This window comes from Gossypium hirsutum, chromosome A07 (genome assembly GCF_007990345.1).
Source record: "Gossypium hirsutum isolate 1008001.06 chromosome A07, Gossypium_hirsutum_v2.1, whole genome shotgun sequence".
Taxonomy (NCBI): domain Eukaryota; kingdom Viridiplantae; phylum Streptophyta; class Magnoliopsida; order Malvales; family Malvaceae; genus Gossypium; species Gossypium hirsutum.
The window spans coordinates 6454669-6474393 of NC_053430.1; the positions used below are offsets into that span (position 1 = coordinate 6454669).

The 19725-nt window shown below is 33.6% G+C and overlaps 1 protein-coding gene across 2 annotated transcripts; it reads right to left on the reverse strand.

Annotated features, from left to right (window-relative positions):
- Positions 1-625: 625 nt before the first annotated feature.
- On the reverse strand, positions 626-2071 carry LOC107926119 (HVA22-like protein e). Of its 2 annotated transcripts, XM_016856922.2 has the most exons (5): positions 1838-2071; positions 1721-1747; positions 1507-1629; positions 933-1161; positions 626-828 (listed from the first exon to the last, which is right to left on the reverse strand). In XM_016856922.2, the coding sequence occupies exons 1-5, from the start codon at positions 1882-1884 to the stop codon at positions 808-810; spliced, it is 447 nt and encodes a 148-aa protein (XP_016712411.2). In that variant the 5' UTR covers positions 1885-2071; the 3' UTR covers positions 626-807. The 2 variants fall into 2 exon arrangements, with proteins under 2 accessions (XP_016712411.2, XP_016712412.2); XM_016856923.2 differs by lacking the exon at positions 1721-1747 and having other exon boundaries at positions 1838-2041.
- Between the last annotated feature and the right edge of the window lie 17654 nt (positions 2072-19725).

The following is a 19725-nucleotide window of genomic DNA, read 5'->3' on the forward strand; positions in this document are numbered from 1 at the left end:
AATATTCTTAAAATTTTAAAATAGGATGAGTATGCCTAAAATAAAGTTTGGTTAGTCATTTATAAGAGTAAATTTGGATAAAATTTAAAGTTTATATTCTAAATCGAGTCAAACTTAAGTAAACATACAATGTATGTATACTATGTTTAAAATCAACTCAAACCCAACTCATAAACACTTTTGAGCCATATATATCGGATTAATTCAAAATTTCACATACATAATTAGTACAATTGATAAATTCAAAATTCAATAATTGAATTGTTAAATATCAATTATAGAAAAAAATTTAAAAGAGGGTAAAACCATATGTAAATGAATCCCTCCTTTGAATAAAGCTGAAGAAATTAAAAAGGTAAAGTTGGTTTGGTAATCGTATATTTTTCTTAAAATTTTAAAACTAGATTAAAGAAACCGAATTGGTAGGTTCGAAGATGAAGGGCGACATTGGCCGAATAACCTGAAATATATTTTATAAATCTTGTGCTTTGAGACGTTGGGACAAATAATTAGCTTTTATATGGAAAATTGTAAACAAGTAGTTGGATATGTACTCATGGTTGGCAACATCGAAGAGCATGGACCCACCAATAATGGGAACGTGCATGGATAAAAAGAAAAATTGTAAACCACTTCCAACAATTCTTACCATTATGACAAGACACACAATTGAACTGAAACTTGAAAGTGAAGTTATTGTCAACAACTTCTTCATACGCTGAACGATGTATAGTGTACACTACAGTGATTGTATATCATATCATATTTTGATTACATACTTGTCATTTACCCCCACTGGCCACTCCCTCAGTAAGCCTCTTGCTCCGCCTGCCATCCACATCAACATCAATCAAACCCATAAGAATCTTTTTAACAGTTGGATCATCCAAAATTGAGGGACTAAAACAATAATTTCACCATTCTTAACTTACTTTATTGGGGACGATGAAGTGCACAAATTTCTTCTTTCCTTTACCATTTGGAGAATTAGTATTCCCACTTTGATGATGATGGCTCTTATTATTATTATTCTCTCTCAAAAACCCTTGTTTCTTGATTTGGTCCCTCACAAACCTTTCATATATGAAAGCTGCCCCCCTAAACTGTGGTAATACCATCCATGCCATAAACACTAGCTTCACTGTGTACCAAATTGGTATCCTATAATTCATTCCATTCACAAACTCAATTTGTAAACCTAAATATATATATATAAATTTGAAATAGGTTAAATTATGTTATTTGTCCCTATACTTCCAATTTTTTATTTAAAAAACCCAATCCAACCATTAAAATCATAATTTCTTTTATCAAAATTTAATCAATTAGGTTTATCGATTAAGCTGCCCTCTCTATATTATGTGGCATCCGATCGACATGTTATTTTAAGAACGATGATGATTGGACTAGGTACTAAGTCTAAAAATTTGTAAAAGTAGAGGGACTAATAACAAAATTAAACCAAGTCTGAAATATGGTAAAAAATATTTCCTTTTTGTAGCTTACCACTCTAAGACTGATTGAAGCACCATCTCTGTTAAAGTTAGCAAAGAATATAGGATCCAATAAGCAAGCCACTGTTCATCATCTTCTTTCCCTGGTGTTTCTATAGCTATCACCGAGGCATATCTGAAATTAATTTAAAAAATCCAAAAGTTTTCCCCAGAAAACAATTGAGAAAACCCATATAAATTGATTAGTATAGTTGAAATTTACTTACAGGGGATACAGCAACATCACCACAGGCCTGCGGGTATTACAAATTCAAAGGAAAAATCAAATAGAAAGTTTAATTATTGAAACATGAAAACAAGAAGGATGTAAGGAGAAAACATACCCAGCTAAAGCATGAAGATTGGAGAGCAAAGTCCAGAAACGACTCATGGTGTTGTTTTATTGTGGATTTAGGGGAAAGTTTTAATAGGACAAAGAAAAAAGAAGAAGAGAGAAATTGGAGATTGGGATAGAGATGAATAAAGAGACAAAAAGTAGTTTATGGTTAGTTGATGATATCAAAGACAAAGCGAAGGAAAAATAGAATGAAGATGAAGTCACCCTAATATATATATATACAGGGGCAGGGGAGTCTTTGGCCCCTTGATTTTGTTAAATTTTCTTTTTGATCCTTTAAATTTGTAAAATTACTTGTTAATAAAATAGTAAAGTTACACTTTCATCCCCTAAAAAAGTTATAATTCAATTTTAATCCTTAATAAAGGAATTTAACTTATACCCCACTTGTGTGACTTTTACAAAATTTTTCTTCTTCCAAAAGATATGTGTTTTCTGGTAATGTTGATGCAAGACCGAGTTGACGGTAAAGATGGTCGGTTCACCTAATCTATGACAGCGTGGGGGGTTGATGAGAAGGATGGTCGAAGTTGTAGATAAAGGGAATAGAGGTTTTGATGGGAAGGAAGGAAGGTAATGGTCCTTTCCTATAAATAGAGAAACTACAGGCAAATCTAAAGGCACAGGGAAAGGAAAAAAAAATTAATCCAGTCTTATAAATAAAGACATTATAAAATAATATATAATAAAATTATATTTTAATCCTCTTAAAAATGAAAAAAAACTGTTTAGTCCCTTAAAAAATGATGAAATTATAAATTAATATATAACAAACTTATCTTTTGATCTATGAAAAAAATTATAATTAAATTTCAATCCCTGTTAAACACATTTCTAATTTCACCTTGAATGCAAGTGGCCTAATACTATATATTAAGGTAGAGTGATACCATGATATGATTCAAATCATTCTAAACCAGACACTATGACTAGAACCAAATATAACGATGAGTGAGGGTTGATATGATTGTTTGGGTGTGATTGTTTGAGAGTCTTCGTCTCAACGATTAATAATTAAATTAGATTTGATTATGGATTGGAGGGTTTAGGTAAAAATATAGGTATAAAAAATGAGTTAGAATAAAAAATAAGACTCATTTTCTAAACAGTCAAGACAAGTAAGATTTTTTTGGGTTAGGCTCGGCTCAACTCGAATCAGCTATTTTGTTATTGTTTCGTTGCTTTCTTGCTATTGTTTTACTATCATTTTGCTATTATATTACTATTTTGTTATTATTTTTTGGATATTATATAACTAATTTTATTGTTAATTTTCTTACTATTTTAGAGACATTTGCTTGATAAATTATAATTATATTAGTATTATTTTTATGTATAAAAATATTTTTAATATATTTTTAATTTATTAGAGAATATTTATTTTAATATTTTTAGTATATTTAGTATATTAATTTTTTAAAATTATTTTTTTTTATATATTAATTTTTTAAAATTATTTTTTATAAAAATAATTTTAAAAAATTAATATATACGAACTGAATTAAATTCAAATTTAATATTTTTAATTTAAATTAAATTTGAATAAAAATTTAAATTTATTTTTCAAATCGAGCTGAATTCAAACCTAAAATTTTATATTGTAGTAACCCAAACCTAGCATGCCCATGATGAGTTCTGAACTAAATCATCCCACACTAATGACTAACCCCTAGTTCTGTATGTAGTCATAGAGCCAATAGATAGAGGGTTGGAGCCGTTGTACGAGGTGACAAGTGGCTTTGACGTGGTTGTGATAGATTGACCGCCAAGATCATAGTGATCCCATGCTATCTTAACTTTAATTTTATACTCAGAAATTAAAAAATGGAATGATGTAAATGCTAAGCCACGTGTAATCTTCCCAGTGTTTAGATGGTGAAAGGTCGGTGACCGACGGCTCTTTTTTATCCACTTACGTGTCCGAATCAATTGTAAGACAGCACCTCCTTGTTATCTCCTTCTCGATTATCCACGGTATCTTCTGGTGTGACGGTTGCAGATTTATGAATCTTCTTTTTATTTATTTAGTTAAAATACGCTATTAATCCTTGTATTTATTCACATTTAATATTTAATCCTTATACTTTAAAAAGTTAAAAATTCAATCCATTTACTTTTTTAGTTCAATCATTACTGTTATTTGTAATTTTATCAAAATTAATATATTTATTTTTATCAATCATACGCAACATCATATTTAGGAGTGTGTATTTTTCGATGTTATCTGAATTAACCGATAAAACTAAATTACTTCAATTAATCGGTTGATCGCCAAATCAAATTCAATTGAGAGATGATTAAAGGTTTTTAAAAAATTTTGTTATCAGTTAATTTAGTTCAAAACCATATAATTAACCAATTAAATTAAATTATTAATAATATATTATAGGTCCAATATATTATAGATAATTTCACTATATAAAAATTAATGAATTTATAAATATTGGAGTTGAAAAAAGTATTTTAAAAAAACAAAATTTAAACTAAAAAATCAACAAAAAGTAAATAAACAAAGAAAAGTAAAAATTAATGTTGTTAATGTAATGTTTGTTAGTATGTTTTTAATTTAATGTTGTTATTGTTTTTTAATTTATTTTACACTTTTTTCAATTAAAAATAAAGAAAAAAATTGTTAGTTCAATTTGAGTATGAATCGAACCGATCGTTTTAACACCTTTATTCATATAAGAGCACTCTACTAAACATAACAAGTTGGTAAATGTCGAAACCATTCCTCATTTTAAAAATTTTAAAATTTTAAAAAAAGGGGTAATCGAATTTTGAAAAATAAATGCATGGAGTCGCCACCGATCTTTTGTTTTGGTGTGATCGAATCACCTAAAAATTTGGTTATTTTAATAAAATATTTATGATTTACTAAAACAACAATTTTGGTTTACAAAAATCTTAGAAAAAGGGCTCGGGAGTCGGTTACGCATGAGGAAGGATTAGCACCCTCACTACGCCCAAAATTGGTACCAAATCGATTAAATACTGTCTTTATGTCTAAGCTTTAAAAAATGTTTTTGAAATGTGATTCCTTTTTGATAACATTTGAGTAACTCAAGTTAGTCATCAAAATTCTCTTGCCTAAGAGGAATATAACATCACATCCAGCACGATAGGACATGATTCTTTAAGCCCTCGAAAACATGATGAATTTTGACTTCAAAAATTTATATGTTGAAAACCGCAAAAGAATGCCCAATTATTTAGTCCAACGAGAGAATCGAAACCCAACACGGTAGGGCACAATTCTTCGAATTTCCAAACATTCAACATTGTCTCGCTTTGGAAAACATGAATGAAATTCCAAAGGGATATTCGATTATTTTGCACAAACGAGAAATTGTAACCCAGCATGATAGGGCACGATTCCCCGAATTGCCGAACGTCGAACATTTCCTTTGTTTTTAAAAAGTTTTTAGAAAACATGAACGAAATTCTAAAGAGACATCCGATTATTTTGGGCAAACAAGAAATTGTAACCCAGCACGATAGGGCACGATTCCCCGAATTGCTAAACATCGAACATCGTCTCCATTTTAAAGAATTTTTAAACGAATAATTATAAACCGGCTTGGAATACACTAATTTAACTTGAATTAGATTTAGAGAATTAGAAATCATAAAGTGATATTTGTAAATCGAAATAAAATAAAAAAACGGGATAATATACATGAGCATAATAGATGCATTAATATAAAATAAAATAAGAGACGAGAATAACAAAAATTAGCTAACACGCGAAATAATCACAGATCAAATATAATGAAAAGTAAAATAAAAACTTAAGTAAATGATATATACGTAAATAAATAACACAAACAATGATAAAAATAATAATAATAACAATAATAATTAATAATAATAATGCAACGTAGAAAATAATGATAATAATATATGAATATATATATACATACGTATACCAAAAACATATTCATAATAATAGTATTGAATATTAAAAGTATATATATAATAGAGACAAAAATATATGCATAATATAGTATTGAAAGTATTTACATGGGATAATATATAAAAAAACATATGAATAATGTGATATTAAAAATATATACATAAAAATATAATAACTATATATATATAATATAATATATACATAATATAGTATTAAAAATATATATAATACATACACATTAGAAATAATAATAATAATGTTACAAAACAATTATTAATAATACTTCATAAATATATACATACATATATATATACATATATATGTTAAAAATAAGTACATATTAATATTAAGATGATAATAATATTAAAATAACCATTGATAACTTTCACTATAAATATATATACATATAAGTATGATAATAGTAATTATAATACTAATACTAATAATAAATACAATAATAGTAGTAAAAATAAACACAATAATAATCATGAAAATAATATAAATAATGTGTACATGAAAAATAATAACGATATGATAAAAAAAACGATACGATATAATAATAACGTAAAGAAAATAAAATAATAATATTTATAATAAAAGAAAATAAAAGAGTGTATTTAAAAGCATATATATAATATTATTGGAACTAATATTAAAAATTAAAGTAGCAAAGATAATATAAAAATCAACTTAAATTAAAAAAGAGACTAAATTCGAATTAAAAACGAAGTTTTGGGGTAAATTTAAAAAATAAAAAAAGAAAAGGGCCTATTTAAATGCGCGTGAAACAACAGAGGGCCTAAAGTGCAATAACCCCCTTTATAAAATGCACAGCATCAGCTAGGATTAAATTGAAAATTGCGACAAATTTTGGTGCCAAATTAAAAATAAAAAATAATTTAATTGCGAAGTAATAAAAAGTGGAGGGGCTAAACGCGCAAATAGCCCCTCAATTGAAAACACGCGGATCCTGAAGTTGGAGCGAGTCGGGTCGCGGGTCGGCCATGGGTTAAGAGCCAAAACGACGTCGTTTTGGCATTAGTGGCTTAAACCCAAAACGACGTCGTTTTGATGGGGCTATATAAGTCAAAATTCCTCAAAAAAAACTCATTTTTCCCATTTCATAAAAAAAAACTAACCCCTTTCTCTCAAACTCTCTCAAGGCCTTCTCCCTTCGACAAAACTCCGGCTCCGTCCGCCGCCATCCGCCGCCGCCGGCCACCGTCGCCGGCCACCGCGCACAGTGTCCGAAAATTTCAAAAAGGTTTTTTTTTATGTTTCTTATATATATATATACCTTGATATATTTTAATACATGAATGAGAAGAGATGGATTCGAATAATAAAATAATAAAAAAAAGAAAAGAAAAACCTTAAGCCGGTTTGCACTTTTTTTTTGATGGCTTTGTTATTATCTATTCTTTTTTTGTATTGCTTGCTGTTTTTTTTTAAGAAAAATCTTTAGAGAGATTACACTTTTTTTCTTCAATCTCTTTTTTTTTCCAATCAAAAAAGAAATCCTCTCCCTTTTACAATATTCTTGTTTTTGTACCCCAAAAAAATTCGGGATTTCAGGCTTTTCAACCGAAATACCATGGATTTGCTATTATCTATTTCCTTGTTTTCTTGCTTCTTTTCTGCCCCTTTTGCATGTGTAAGTGGAGCAAGTGGAGGTGACTAGGGTTTTTCTTTTTCTTTTTTACTAAAAATTAGTTAAAGTTGTGGGCTAATTGGGCTTTTAGGGTTTTAATAGTTGGGCTGTAATTGGGTATTGCATTTATTTATTTGGTTTATTGGGCCCCGGGCAAAATTTGGGCCTTACAGCTGCTCCTCTTTGCTCATTGTCGTGTAACGAGAATGGAGCAAAGACTATAAAAAGGACCAAATTTGCCCGGTCTGGTTAAATCTCAAAATCTTGCTCCTCATCTTCCCTAAAGGTATTCTGATGTCTTCAGGAGTGTCAAATTTGCTATCTTCAACTTGCTTCTTAAAAACTCAAGAACACCGATCTGTTATTTTTTATCTGCTCTCTACCGCTTCAGAGACGCCAAATCTGTTATCTTCGATCTGCTCTCCGCCGCTACAGAGATGCCAAATCTGTTATCTTCGATCTGCTCTCCGCCGCTACAAAGACATCAAATCTGTTATCTTCGATCTGCTCTCCGCCGCTACAGAGACGCCAAATCTGTTATTTTCAATCTGCTCTCCGCTGCTACAGAGATGCCAAATGATCTTCGATCTGCTCTCCGCCGCTACAGAGACACCAAATCTGTTATCTGTTTCAAGGAAGGTCAGATCTACTACGCTTTAGCATGTTACCCTACTGTTTAGGGGATAAAGGCACATCGATATTCATTGTCCCTTGAAGGACTTAACCTGTATAATGCATATGAGTTCATGCCTAATGATTAGGATGCTATGACTCGATTGAGCTAAATGCTCCTAACTAAATGAATGATTACGAATGTATAAATATCATGAGAGTGGTTTCTTTTGAAATGTTTAAGGTATCGTTGCTAATAGTTCATCCGGGTTCTCATCGATGCACTATCGTGTCTTCTTGCTTAGTCGTTATCTTTGATAGAAGATTCAAAGAAATAGTCACAACTTGGACTATTCTTTCTCCAATATTTCCCGCTTTTGAGTCTGGTTAATTCTGCCTAGTGGCTCTGCTTCAGGTCCTTGTACTGTTTAGAAACTTTCCAGAGTAATATGCGTAACCTCTTTTATGTGAATGTTATAAGTCCAAAAATCGTGATTTAAAAAAAAAATGCTCGAAAGAGATTATCATAGTAGACAAGATGGAATTTTATTGAGCAAAACTTGAAGTGAATACATTAAACAGGACAACAAATCTGGTAAGGCTCAAAATAAAATGAGGAAAAGGTGCCCCAGATATCGCAGCACAAGTTTCACTATTCTAGTTTCTCAAAGGCTCATTCGAACCAAATGTGTGTTCAGGAGATCCCGCGTCTTTTGTTGATGCTCCAAGGTGTAACATTCTTCTGTCTTGCTAATTTCGGGAGGACAAGACTGTCATATGCCCCATATTCAAAATTTGAGTTGCCCGTTTTCGGGTTTTCAACTCAAAGGCCCTTTTGGTTCCAAAGTGCCCTTTGTGGGTTTTCACCTTTGCCTCTTTTTTTTTTTTTGCGAATTCAGAGCGCCCTTTGCGAGTTTTCACTCTGGCCTCCTTTTTTTGAGGTGAAATACTTCTTGACCGAATCCGAGTTTACAAGATTGGGCAAGTTTCTACCGTCCATCTCGGCTAGAATTAATGCTCCTCCAGAGAAAGCTTTCTTCACCACGTAAGGCACTTCCCAATTAGGCATCCATTTCCCTCGAAAGTCGTTCTGTATGGGAAGGATCTTTTTCAAAACCAGGTCTTCCTCGTGGAATTCTCTAGGGCGAACCTTTTTGTCATAAGCCCGCATCATTCGCTTTTGGTACATCTGACCATGACGGATAGCTCTTAACCTCTTTTCCTCAATTAGGTTCAATTGATCATATCGAGACTGGATCTATTCAGCTTCTTCTAACTTTAACTCTGACAACACTCGAAGAGACGGGATCTCGACTTCGATTGGCAACACCGCTTCCATTCCGTAGACCAAAGAGAAATGGGTTGCCCCAGTTGAAGTTCTGACTGACGTTCGATAAGCAAAGAGGGCAAATGGTAACTTCTCATGCCAGTCTCTGTAGGTTTCGGTCATCTTCCCCACAATTTTCTTAATATTTTTATTAGCCGCTTTCACTGCCCCATTCATCTTTGGGCGATATGGTGATGAGTTGTGATGTCTGATCTTGAATTGACTGCAGCCTTCCGCTATCGTACTATTGTTCAAGTTTAATGCATTGTCAGATATAATCCTCTCTGGCATTCCATATCGACATATAATCTCCTTTTTCAGAAACTTGCTCACTGCCGACTTGGTCACACTAGCATACGAAGTAACTTCTACCCATTTGGTAAAGTAGTCGATAACTGCGAAGATGAACCGATGCCCATTGGAAGCTTTCGGTGATATTGGTCCAATCACATCCATGCCCCACATAGAGAATGGCCATGGAGAAACCATGACATGCAGCGGTGAATGAGGCACATGAATTTTGTCTCCGTAGATTTGACACTTATAACATCTCTTAGCGTAATTGACACAGTCTCCTTCCATGGTGGACCAATAATACCCGAATCTCATAATTTGCCTGGCCATTGTAAAGCCATTAGCATGTGTCCCACAAACGCCTTCATGGACTTCTTCCAAGATTTTCTTAGCCTCTACAGCATCTACACATCTTAGTAGCACTTGATCCTTTCTTTTTTTTATAGGATATCTCCATCTAAGACATAGTCGATGGCCAATCTTCTTAGCGTTCTTTTGTCATTCTCGTTTGCCTGGTCCGGGTATTCACGATTCTCATGTATTGCAATATATCGTGATATCAAGGGTGATCATCTCTCTCTTCATCTTCTTCAATATTATAACAGTGGGCCGGAGTTTCATAAATGCTCATCCGGATGGGTTTGACTTCTTCTTATTTGTTCACCTTGATCATGGAGGCTAAGGTAGCCAAAGCATCAGCCATCTGATTTTCGTCTCGTGGAAGGTAGTGGAAGGTAATGTCATCAAACTCTTTAACCAATTCCAGGACCAGCTTCCGATAATCGATTAACTTGAGGTCTCTGGTCTCCCATTCTCCCTTGAGTTGATAAATCACTAGCGTAGAATCTCCATACACCTCTAGCACTTTAATCTTGCATTCTATAGCTGCACGGACTCCCATGATACACCCTCGTATTCCGCCATATTATTCGTACAATCAAAATTCAATTTACTAGTGAATGGATAATGATCTCCATTTGGGGATACCAAGACGGCCCCGATTCTATTGCCCACAGCATTTGACGCCCCATCGAAGATCAATTTCCAAGGAAGTTCTTCCAGGGCACCTTCTTCAATGGTAGCAACACACATTAGGTCTTCATTCGGGAAGTCAAAGTTCAAAGGCTCGTAGTCTTCCAAGGCTCTACTGGCCAGAAAATCTGCTATTGCACTTTCTTTTACTACTTTCTGGTTCACATAGACTATGTCAAATTCAGAAAGTAGAATCTGCCATCGGGCCATCCTTCCATTCAAAGCTGTTGACTCCATCATGTACTTTAAGGGGTCCAATTTTGAGATAAGCCAAGTGGTGTGATATAACATATACTACCTCAGTCTTCGGGTTGTCCAAATTAGGGCACAACACAACTTCTCTATCGGCGGGTACCTTACCTCACATTCCGTGAACTTTTTACTGAGATAGTAAATAGCTTTTTCTTTCTTCCTCGACTCGTCATGCTGACCCAATACGCATCCCATAGAGTTCTCAAATACTGCCAAATATAGTATCAACGGCTTATCGGGGTTAGGTGGCATCAGCACCAGGGCATTGGATAAATACTGTTTGACCTTGACGAAAGCCCTTTGGCATTCTTCATTCCATTCACCTGGGTTATGTTTCTTGAGGAGGCGAAAGACAGGGTCACATTTCTCGGTCAGTTGTTAAATGAATCGAGCAATGTAATTTAATCTTCCTAGAAAGCTTCAAACTTCTTTCTGAGTGCGCGGCGGAGATAGCTCTTGTATGGCTTTAACTTTGTCTGGATCAATCTCGATCCCTTTCTCACTAACCACGAATCTGAGTAACTTTCTAGACTTGGCTTCAAAGGTACATTTGGCGGGGTTGAGTTTTAGCTGAAACTTCCTCAACCTCAAGAACAATTTCCCTAGGACTTGTATGTGCTCATTCTCTGTTCGAGACTTAGCTATCATGTCATCAACATAGACCTCGATTTCTTTATGCATCATGTCGTGAAAAAGGGTTACCATGGCTCTTTGATAAGTTGCCCCTGCATTCTTCAGTCCAAACGGCATCACCTTGTAGCAAAACGTGCCCCACATAGTTACAAATGTGGTTTTCTCCATATCTTCAGGATGCATCTTAATCTGGTTATATCCCGAAAAACCGTCCATGAATGAAAACAGTGAATGTCCCGCCGTGTTGTCCACTAGGGTGTCGATATGAAGTAGTGGAAAATTGTCTTTTGGGCTGGCTTTATTCAAATCTCTGTAATCCACACACATTCGCACTTTTCCATCTTTCTTAGGGACAGGGACGATGTTGGCTACCCAATCTGAGTATTTTACCACCTTCAGGAATCCAGCATCAAACTGCTTTCGAACTTCTTCCTTTATTTTTAGCAAGACGTCAGGCCTCGTTCTTCGGAGTTTTTGCTGAACAGGCTTACACTCTTCTTTTATGGGGAGTCGGTGCACCACGATGTCAGTGTCCAACCCAGGCATATCTTGGTATGACCATGCGAAGACATCTTTGAATTCTTGAAGTAATTCAATAAGGTCTCGCTTCATCTCCGTGGTGATACATGTTCCGATCTTCACCTCTTGTCCTTCTCCTAAACTCACAATTTCGACTGATTCTTTGTGAGGTAGGATTTGTTTCTCGTCTTGTTCTACCATCTTCAACAAATCATGAGGTAGGTTACAGCCTTGGTCATCTTCAAAATCCTGAGAATCATCCATACACACATTTTGCTCGAAAAGAAATTCTGAGTCGCTAGCAGTGTCATTCGTATCATTAATATCTGGGGACCTGTTATGAGGACGAAGGCAGATACAAAGAATCAAAAGAATTCGAGACATTTATTTACGTGATATGATTATGAATGACGAATGAAAGAATATTTAGAAGAATGTTTCAAGAATAAAAGAATTCGAAAGTAATCATTTGTATGGTTATGAATGGAATTGAAAGGACGAGATAACATTTGCTCAAAAATGATAATAACCGTGCATTTTATTGAAATGTCGTTTTTAAACATCGGCCCATTTCATAAAAGATTCTTATTACTCCTAGGCCTAGAGCAATAAGTGTGTTTTGGACATTACTCTGAATCCGTTCTAAAAGCTACAAGAATCTCTTCCGCAGTCCAGTTGTCTAGAACACTTCCAGGCTTGCAGAGGCAAATGCCCGACAAATTCTCTCTTCCGGTCTTCTCTTCGCATATGACGCTGATGTCCAAGCTTTCTAGCCTTTCTTCTATAGCTCCTTTCATTGGTGTGTCTCTCTCGGGATGAATAATTCCCCCGGACACAAATGTTTTCAATATATGGGGGAATGTTATTGGTTCCCACTTGATTTCCTTCCCTGTTAATCGAGCTCTTCTTCTTTCTTGCTTCTTTTCCAGCTCCCATCTCTTTTGTTTTGCATCCGGCTTAAATCCTAAACCGAAGCGGTCTCTCTTGTCTTTCGGCATTGACGTTTTAACCCTTCATTGCAGATGTCTCCCAAGTCCCTTTTCCAGGTAGGGCCCCTCTTCCGATCGTCAGCTGGAGGCTCATCCTCGTGGCTTTGGACAATTTTGGCACCAGAATTTTGCTTCCCTCAGGGATGAACATCGCATTAACAAATTCCAAAGATCGAAATGAGCATGCGATTGCTTCGTCATCTGTCTCCAAATAGGGTGCATTATTACTCACAGTTGCAATAATATCCTCCTCAGCCTTGATCGTTATCAATCTCCCTTCCGATACTAGCTTCAATTTCTGATGCAACGAGGAAGGCACTGCCCCAACCGAATGTATCCAGGGCCTTCCCAATAAGCAATTGTATGAGGGCTTAATGTCCATTACGAGAAAATCCACCTCATACGTGTTTGGCCCAATCTGAAGAGGTACCTCGATTCTGTCCATCACCTTTCTCTCCGTGCCATCAAATGCTTTTATGATATTCTGGCACTCCTTCATGTGAGAGTTGTCTATAGGTAATCTATTTAGCGTGGTCAAAGGTAGGACGTTCAAAGCCGACCCATTGTCAATTAGTACGCCTGGCAGCATGTACCCTTTACAGCGCGTGGTAATATGCAAAGCTTTAGTCGACCCCATGCCCCCGGGTAGTATCTCGTCGTCATTAAAGAAGATATAATTGTCGGCACTTATGTTGTTCACCAAACGGTCCAGCTTATTAACGGAGATGTCATTGGCAACGTATGTCTCGTTTAAGACTTTCATTAGCTCGCTACGATGAACTTCCGAGCTTAGAAGTAAGGCCAACACCGAAATACGGGCTGGTTGTTTACGTAGCTGTTCCACCATGCTGTATTCGCTATGCTTTAGGAATTTTAAAAACTCATTGGCCTCCTCTTCGTTAACTGGCTCATTAATAGGTTTGGTTGCTTTTCCCTTCATTTCCTCAACCACCTGGGCTTTTCCTTTTGTGGGCTGCACCTCCTCATTCGCTGTATCGTAACGCCTCCCGCTACGTGTATAGAAACCCTTGCCTTGGTCCCCTCTTGAAGCATTAACCGGGCTCTCCTTTCCCGGCATCATCACACTGCAATCATAATTTCATGGGACCTTTTTGCTGTCTTTGTAAGGGAAAGCTGCAGGTCTTTGGATTATGACCCTCGGTGGCATTTGTACTCCGGCTTCATTATTTTTGGGTCTCGAAATGATCACCACGGGATAGTCAGGCGTTCGATTTTGTGTCGTCGATTCTCCCTCCGATGCACATATATCCCCTTGTACGGGGTTTTCGGTCTCTTCATAGAATTCAATTTCTTTATTGTTCATCATGTTTTGTACTAGGGTTCTGAACTCCACGCAATCTTGGATTTCATGGCCCACCTTGTCGTGAAACTCACAGTAGTTTCTCTCTTCTTTGGATTCTTCCCTCGAGTCCAACACAATCAATCCTCTCTTGGCCATCTCCTTCCATACCCGCCTCAACAGGGTCCTGACTTCTGCCACCTCATATTTGGTCTTCTTGTTCAAGCCTTCACTTATCTCATTCACTCCTTGGTCGGTATGATTGGGGAGTAGGTTTCCTGCTATATTGGGCGTGGCTGGGTCATCAAATCTCACAATCCCCACCTTAATGAGTCTTTCAACTACTTTCTTGAACGCAGTGCAATTCTCGATTGAGTACCCGGTAATTCCCGCGTGGTATTCACATTGGGCGTTTGTGTCATACCATTTGGGATACGGGGGCTGCAGTGGCTCTAGGTAAAAAGGGGATACTACATGAGCGTTGAACAGGTTCTGGTACAACTCCCTATATTTAATGGGTATAGGGGTGAATTGTGGCCGGAAATTACAAAAAGGTTTTTTTTTATGTTTCTTATATATATATACCTTGATATATTTTAATACATGAATGAGAAGAGATGGATTCGAATAATAAAATAAAATAAAAAAGAAAAGAAAAACCTTAAGCCGGTTTGCACTTCTTTTTTGATGGCTTTGTTATTATCTCTTCTTTTTTTGTATTGCTTGCTGTTTTTTTTAAAGAAAAATCTTCAGAGAGATTACACTTTTTTTCTTCAATCTTTTTTTTTCCAATCAAAAAAGAAATCCTCTCCCTTTTACAATATTCTTGTTTTTGTACCCCAAAAAAATCCGGGATTTCAGGCTTTTCAGCTGAAATACCATGGATTTGCTATTATCTATTTCCTTGTTTTCTTGCTTCTTTTCTGCCCCCTTTTTTTTGTTTTTTCTTATTTTGGCTTTTGCATGTGTAAGTGGAGCAAGTGGAGGTGGCTAGGGTTTTTTCTTCTTCTTTTTTTACTGAAAATTAGTTAAGGTTGTGGGCTAATTGGGCTTTTAGGGTTTTAATAGTTGGGCTGTAATTGGGTATTGCATTTATTTATTTGGTTTATTGGGCCCCGGGCAAAATTTGGGCCTTACAGTAAATTTTGACAGAAAATATTAACAATGTTAATAGTTAGACAGATTTTTAAATAAAAAAGTAAAAGGACTTAATTTTTTAACTTTTAAATATAATGACTAAATTTTAAATTTTGTCTAAGTATAGAAACTAACAACATATATTAACCTTTTTATTAAGGTTCAACAATAACAAAAAAAACTCTATACATTTTAATATAATCTCAAAAACTATTCATAACCCTCAAACTAAATCAGAGAGTAATACATGCGTAAGCGCCCTTGAACCTACATTTTATTGTATAATATAATAATAATTATATAAATTGCGTTAAGACTCAATCAACAAAACTATGTCTTTTAATTAATGTGAAAAACATATTATTTAAAGATTGTTTTACATCAATATTATAAAGTATGTAGCAACTGCGAAAATAAATGAAAAAAATATTTATGAAGTTCATTTGATAAACTTATTTTTGAAATGTCTTAATTAAAGGAATGAATTCATTATATAAACTTTAGTAAAACATTTAATACCAAGATAACTTTGGAAAGTGAGATTTTAAAATTTGGATTTTAAAAATACTATAAATTGAGTGGTGAACTATTTAAAAATGTAACATTATGATAATCAGGGACAAATTTAAGATGGATTTCTTTAAAATAGAAATTTTTTTATTTTTGTTCTTTAAAGTTTTAAATTAGTAAAGGTAAAATTATACTTTGGTCTCCTAAAAAGCGATAAAATTTTGATTTAATCATTTAAAAATTATATTTTTACTATCGTACAAATTACAATTTAATTTTGACTCTCTTAAAAAAAATTTCTAGCTTCGTCTCTAATAATAATTTCACAAATTCATGGATATATCATATACTTATTTAATAATGAATTTGAAATTCTTAAAATATTTTTTTTTAATTTGACAAATCCATATTTATATACATTATATTGAATATCAATTATAATATGTGCATTTCATTTCTACCATTTACATAATAAATAAAATCCAAAATTTCAAATTGAAATAGAGCAAAAGGATAATTATTAGGTCTTCAAAATCATACAATTTATATGCACTGTGATGTCCCTTAAAACTAACTGACACGTGCTACACTTCAACATGCTTTTATAATAAGCAAGTAAAATAGAGTAGTCATATCTGTAAAGTATTGTTGAGAAAAAAGCAAAATTTCATTGATTATCTCAAATAATCTCACAATATAAGGACTTAAAACTATATAATTTCTTTTACAACTAAATCTTATATTTTGCTGCTTTATTTCAAAGTAAGTAAGAAATAACGAGAAGATTACAAATAAAAATTGCCAACTTCTTAGTGTAATATGTTATATGTCATGTTGCAACATTATTCTAACAATATCATGTTGCAACATTATAAGCTACACAACTACTATTATAACCATCTCTCCTTTCATTCTTTTTTCTTTTACAAAACTTGCAGAAAATAAGTTTCACACACCCACACAAATGAACTATAAGGAAACTAGAAATAAATATACTTGTATTTGGCTAATTAGTCCAATAATCAAATCAAAGCATAATCAAAACTCCCTCAATATTGATTCCTCATCAAAATCATCAAGCATTGAATCAAATCCAACATAGACCAATGTATGCACAATATGCAAACAATTCATCCAATAATATAAAATTATTACTATAACAACTCAATTTTGAATGGTATCGAAAAATGCAGTTTCAGAATCTCATTTCTATAAATTGAGTTCTTAAATATCAAATATGAATATTTACGGAGTTGGTATAAAAATATATTTAAGTTTAGTATACTAATTTTGCCAAATTAATAGTTAATTTAGGTGCAGGAACTAAATTGTAAAAGTCTAATCCCTATAGGTTTTTAATTGGTCAAAGACTTAGAGACTTAAATTGCAATTAGCCAAAGCCTCAAAATGGTTATTAAACCCTTTTTCTAAATTTGTGTTCATAGCGCTATTGGTGCAATCTATTTATAAAGAGAGAGGGTAGAACCCGGATTGGATTGTGCCATCTATTTATAAAGAGAGAAGGTAGAACTCTTGTTAAATTGTAAAAGTTTATTTCAACCAGAAAAATGAACTCCTAGTCTAACTAGGAGTATAGAGAGGTGACAACCCTAGTTAATAATACTAATGGTGTCGTCCTACCTTTTTACATAAGGGGCTTTTGGGCTTCTTCCATATCAGGTCCAATTACAAGTACTTTCTAGGCTTTTAACCCAATACTTTATAAATTGATCTAACCCAATGTTTATTTTTTTATTTCCCAAAATAAATTTAAATATATTATCAATTAAATAATTTTCTCAACCCAATTCTAATTCCGTTAAAATCATAACAACTTTACCGTAAAAGAATCTATGAGAAATTTATTTAATATTTTATATTTAACGGTTCACTATGACCAAATGATTTATTTTTATTTTCGAACTTCATTTAATTCGAAAAATATAAATTCATTTTTCATTTTGGAGAAAACCACATTCATTTACAAATGATTCTATTTCTCCATTTTCATTTTCATTTTTATTTTGGAGAAAACTATAATCATTTCCAAATGATTTCGCATTTGTTCATTTGATCAAACATGCAATTCATTTATAGTTTCAAAGAGTTAGAGGAGGGACTGATTGGACATATGTAATTGAGGCTTAAATGATTTATAATTAAGTTCCAGCTTTTCACCTATTAATTATAAACTCATTTAGTCACGAAATCATTCCGCTATAGTATCGTGACTGAGTTCTCCCTAATGATAAACCATTATGAAAGCAACTCGATCAATACTCATCCAGTGACCTTGTCATAAGTGTGTTACCCTCACAGGATATCTTTAATCTTTTGGGGATAATATTCATTCTTCCAATATGATCCTATTTTATCTCATGGTAACCATTATATTTTCCTTCATTAAAAGTTAATTACTATCAAATAGTAATCAAGTCATCTATCACAAAGACGAATGACCCGTGGCCACGCTTACTTTTCATCAATCATGTAATGTTAATAAAAGGATAGTCTACTCATGTCTCGGGCTATGAATTCCACTGCTGTGAATGACGCTACATACTGCAAAAGTCATACACCCAACGCACCAACTTTTGATTCCTTATTTATAAAACTCAAGATTTTACTTACATCAAAGTGTATGAGCCACACATACATAGTTTGTCATCCATTTAGGATTTAGGTATGCAACACTATGAACGTCATAAGTGAATAAATCCGTAAATGGATTCAGGATCTATTCTTCTTGGGTCTAGCCCGATGTACTATCAGTTTAGTCAGTCACATCTATGTCTTTATCTTCTAGGAGTCATCCACTCCAATACCTAAGACAAAACATCTCCTCATTTGGGTTTAATAGACAACATATTAGTTTTTCAATCAGTTTGCTCATTTCTAATTAGACTAAGGACATGTTTAGGTTCGTCTACTAATATAAGTTATCTTTTTGTATTATGATTCGACCATGTAATACCGTTTAGTATTAGTTTAAACATTAGACAACCAATGAGCAACATTTGCTTCCATTTTGCTTTATGTGCAAAAACCATATGAGGACAATCATACAAAGTATATTAATATAATTAATAAATTTGTTTTATTAACCAGTCTATTAGAAAAAATTACAAGTTTACAAATGAATATACTTCATTCAGGGCACCAGATCCAACAACTATACCCCCTCACATATTGACACTAAATTCCCATATTTCATCGTGACTTTTTCTTTGTTCTTGCTTAAATGCTTTCTAACATCTAAGGTGTATCCCTTTTTGGAGAATCTTCTTAATGTTATATTGAAATTCTTTCTGGAAAGGATCGAAGAACCCTACGCACCAGTTTAACCTCGGAAAAATGTTCACCAAGATAGAATGCCTCACTAAAATTATGATATAATCAAGCATAAAATTCAAAAATAGATTCATCTTTATTCATTTTCAAATTTTCAAACCTGGCAATGATGAGTTGAAGTTTGGATATGCGAATTGTGACAATCTCTTCATGTTGATTTTGAAGAATTGTCATAACATCTTTAGTAGATTTGCACATTAAAATCATTTTGTATTGCCAATATCACTGCCAGTAAATATTGCATTTAGGGCTTTCAATTTGAAGTTGGTTAGCCTTTTTCCATTAGTTATTATCTTTTTTTTTTCTTTATTAGAACTTGTTGTGCTATAAGCAATTAGTAATAACTAGTCT

Excerpts from the sequence above, each read along its gene's own strand:
- LOC107926119 (XM_016856922.2), bottom strand. The coding sequence starts at position 1,884 with ATGAGTCGTTTCTGGACTTTGCTCTCCAATCTTCATGCTTTAGCTGG. Across the intron at positions 1,748-1,837 it reads AATCTTCATGCTTTAGCTGG|GCCTGTGGTGATGTTGCTGT; the intron begins GTATGTTTTCTC and ends TAATACCCGCAG. Across the intron at positions 1,162-1,506 it reads CTTCAATCAGTCTTAGAGTG|GATACCAATTTGGTACACAG; the intron begins GTAAGCTACAAA and ends AATGAATTATAG.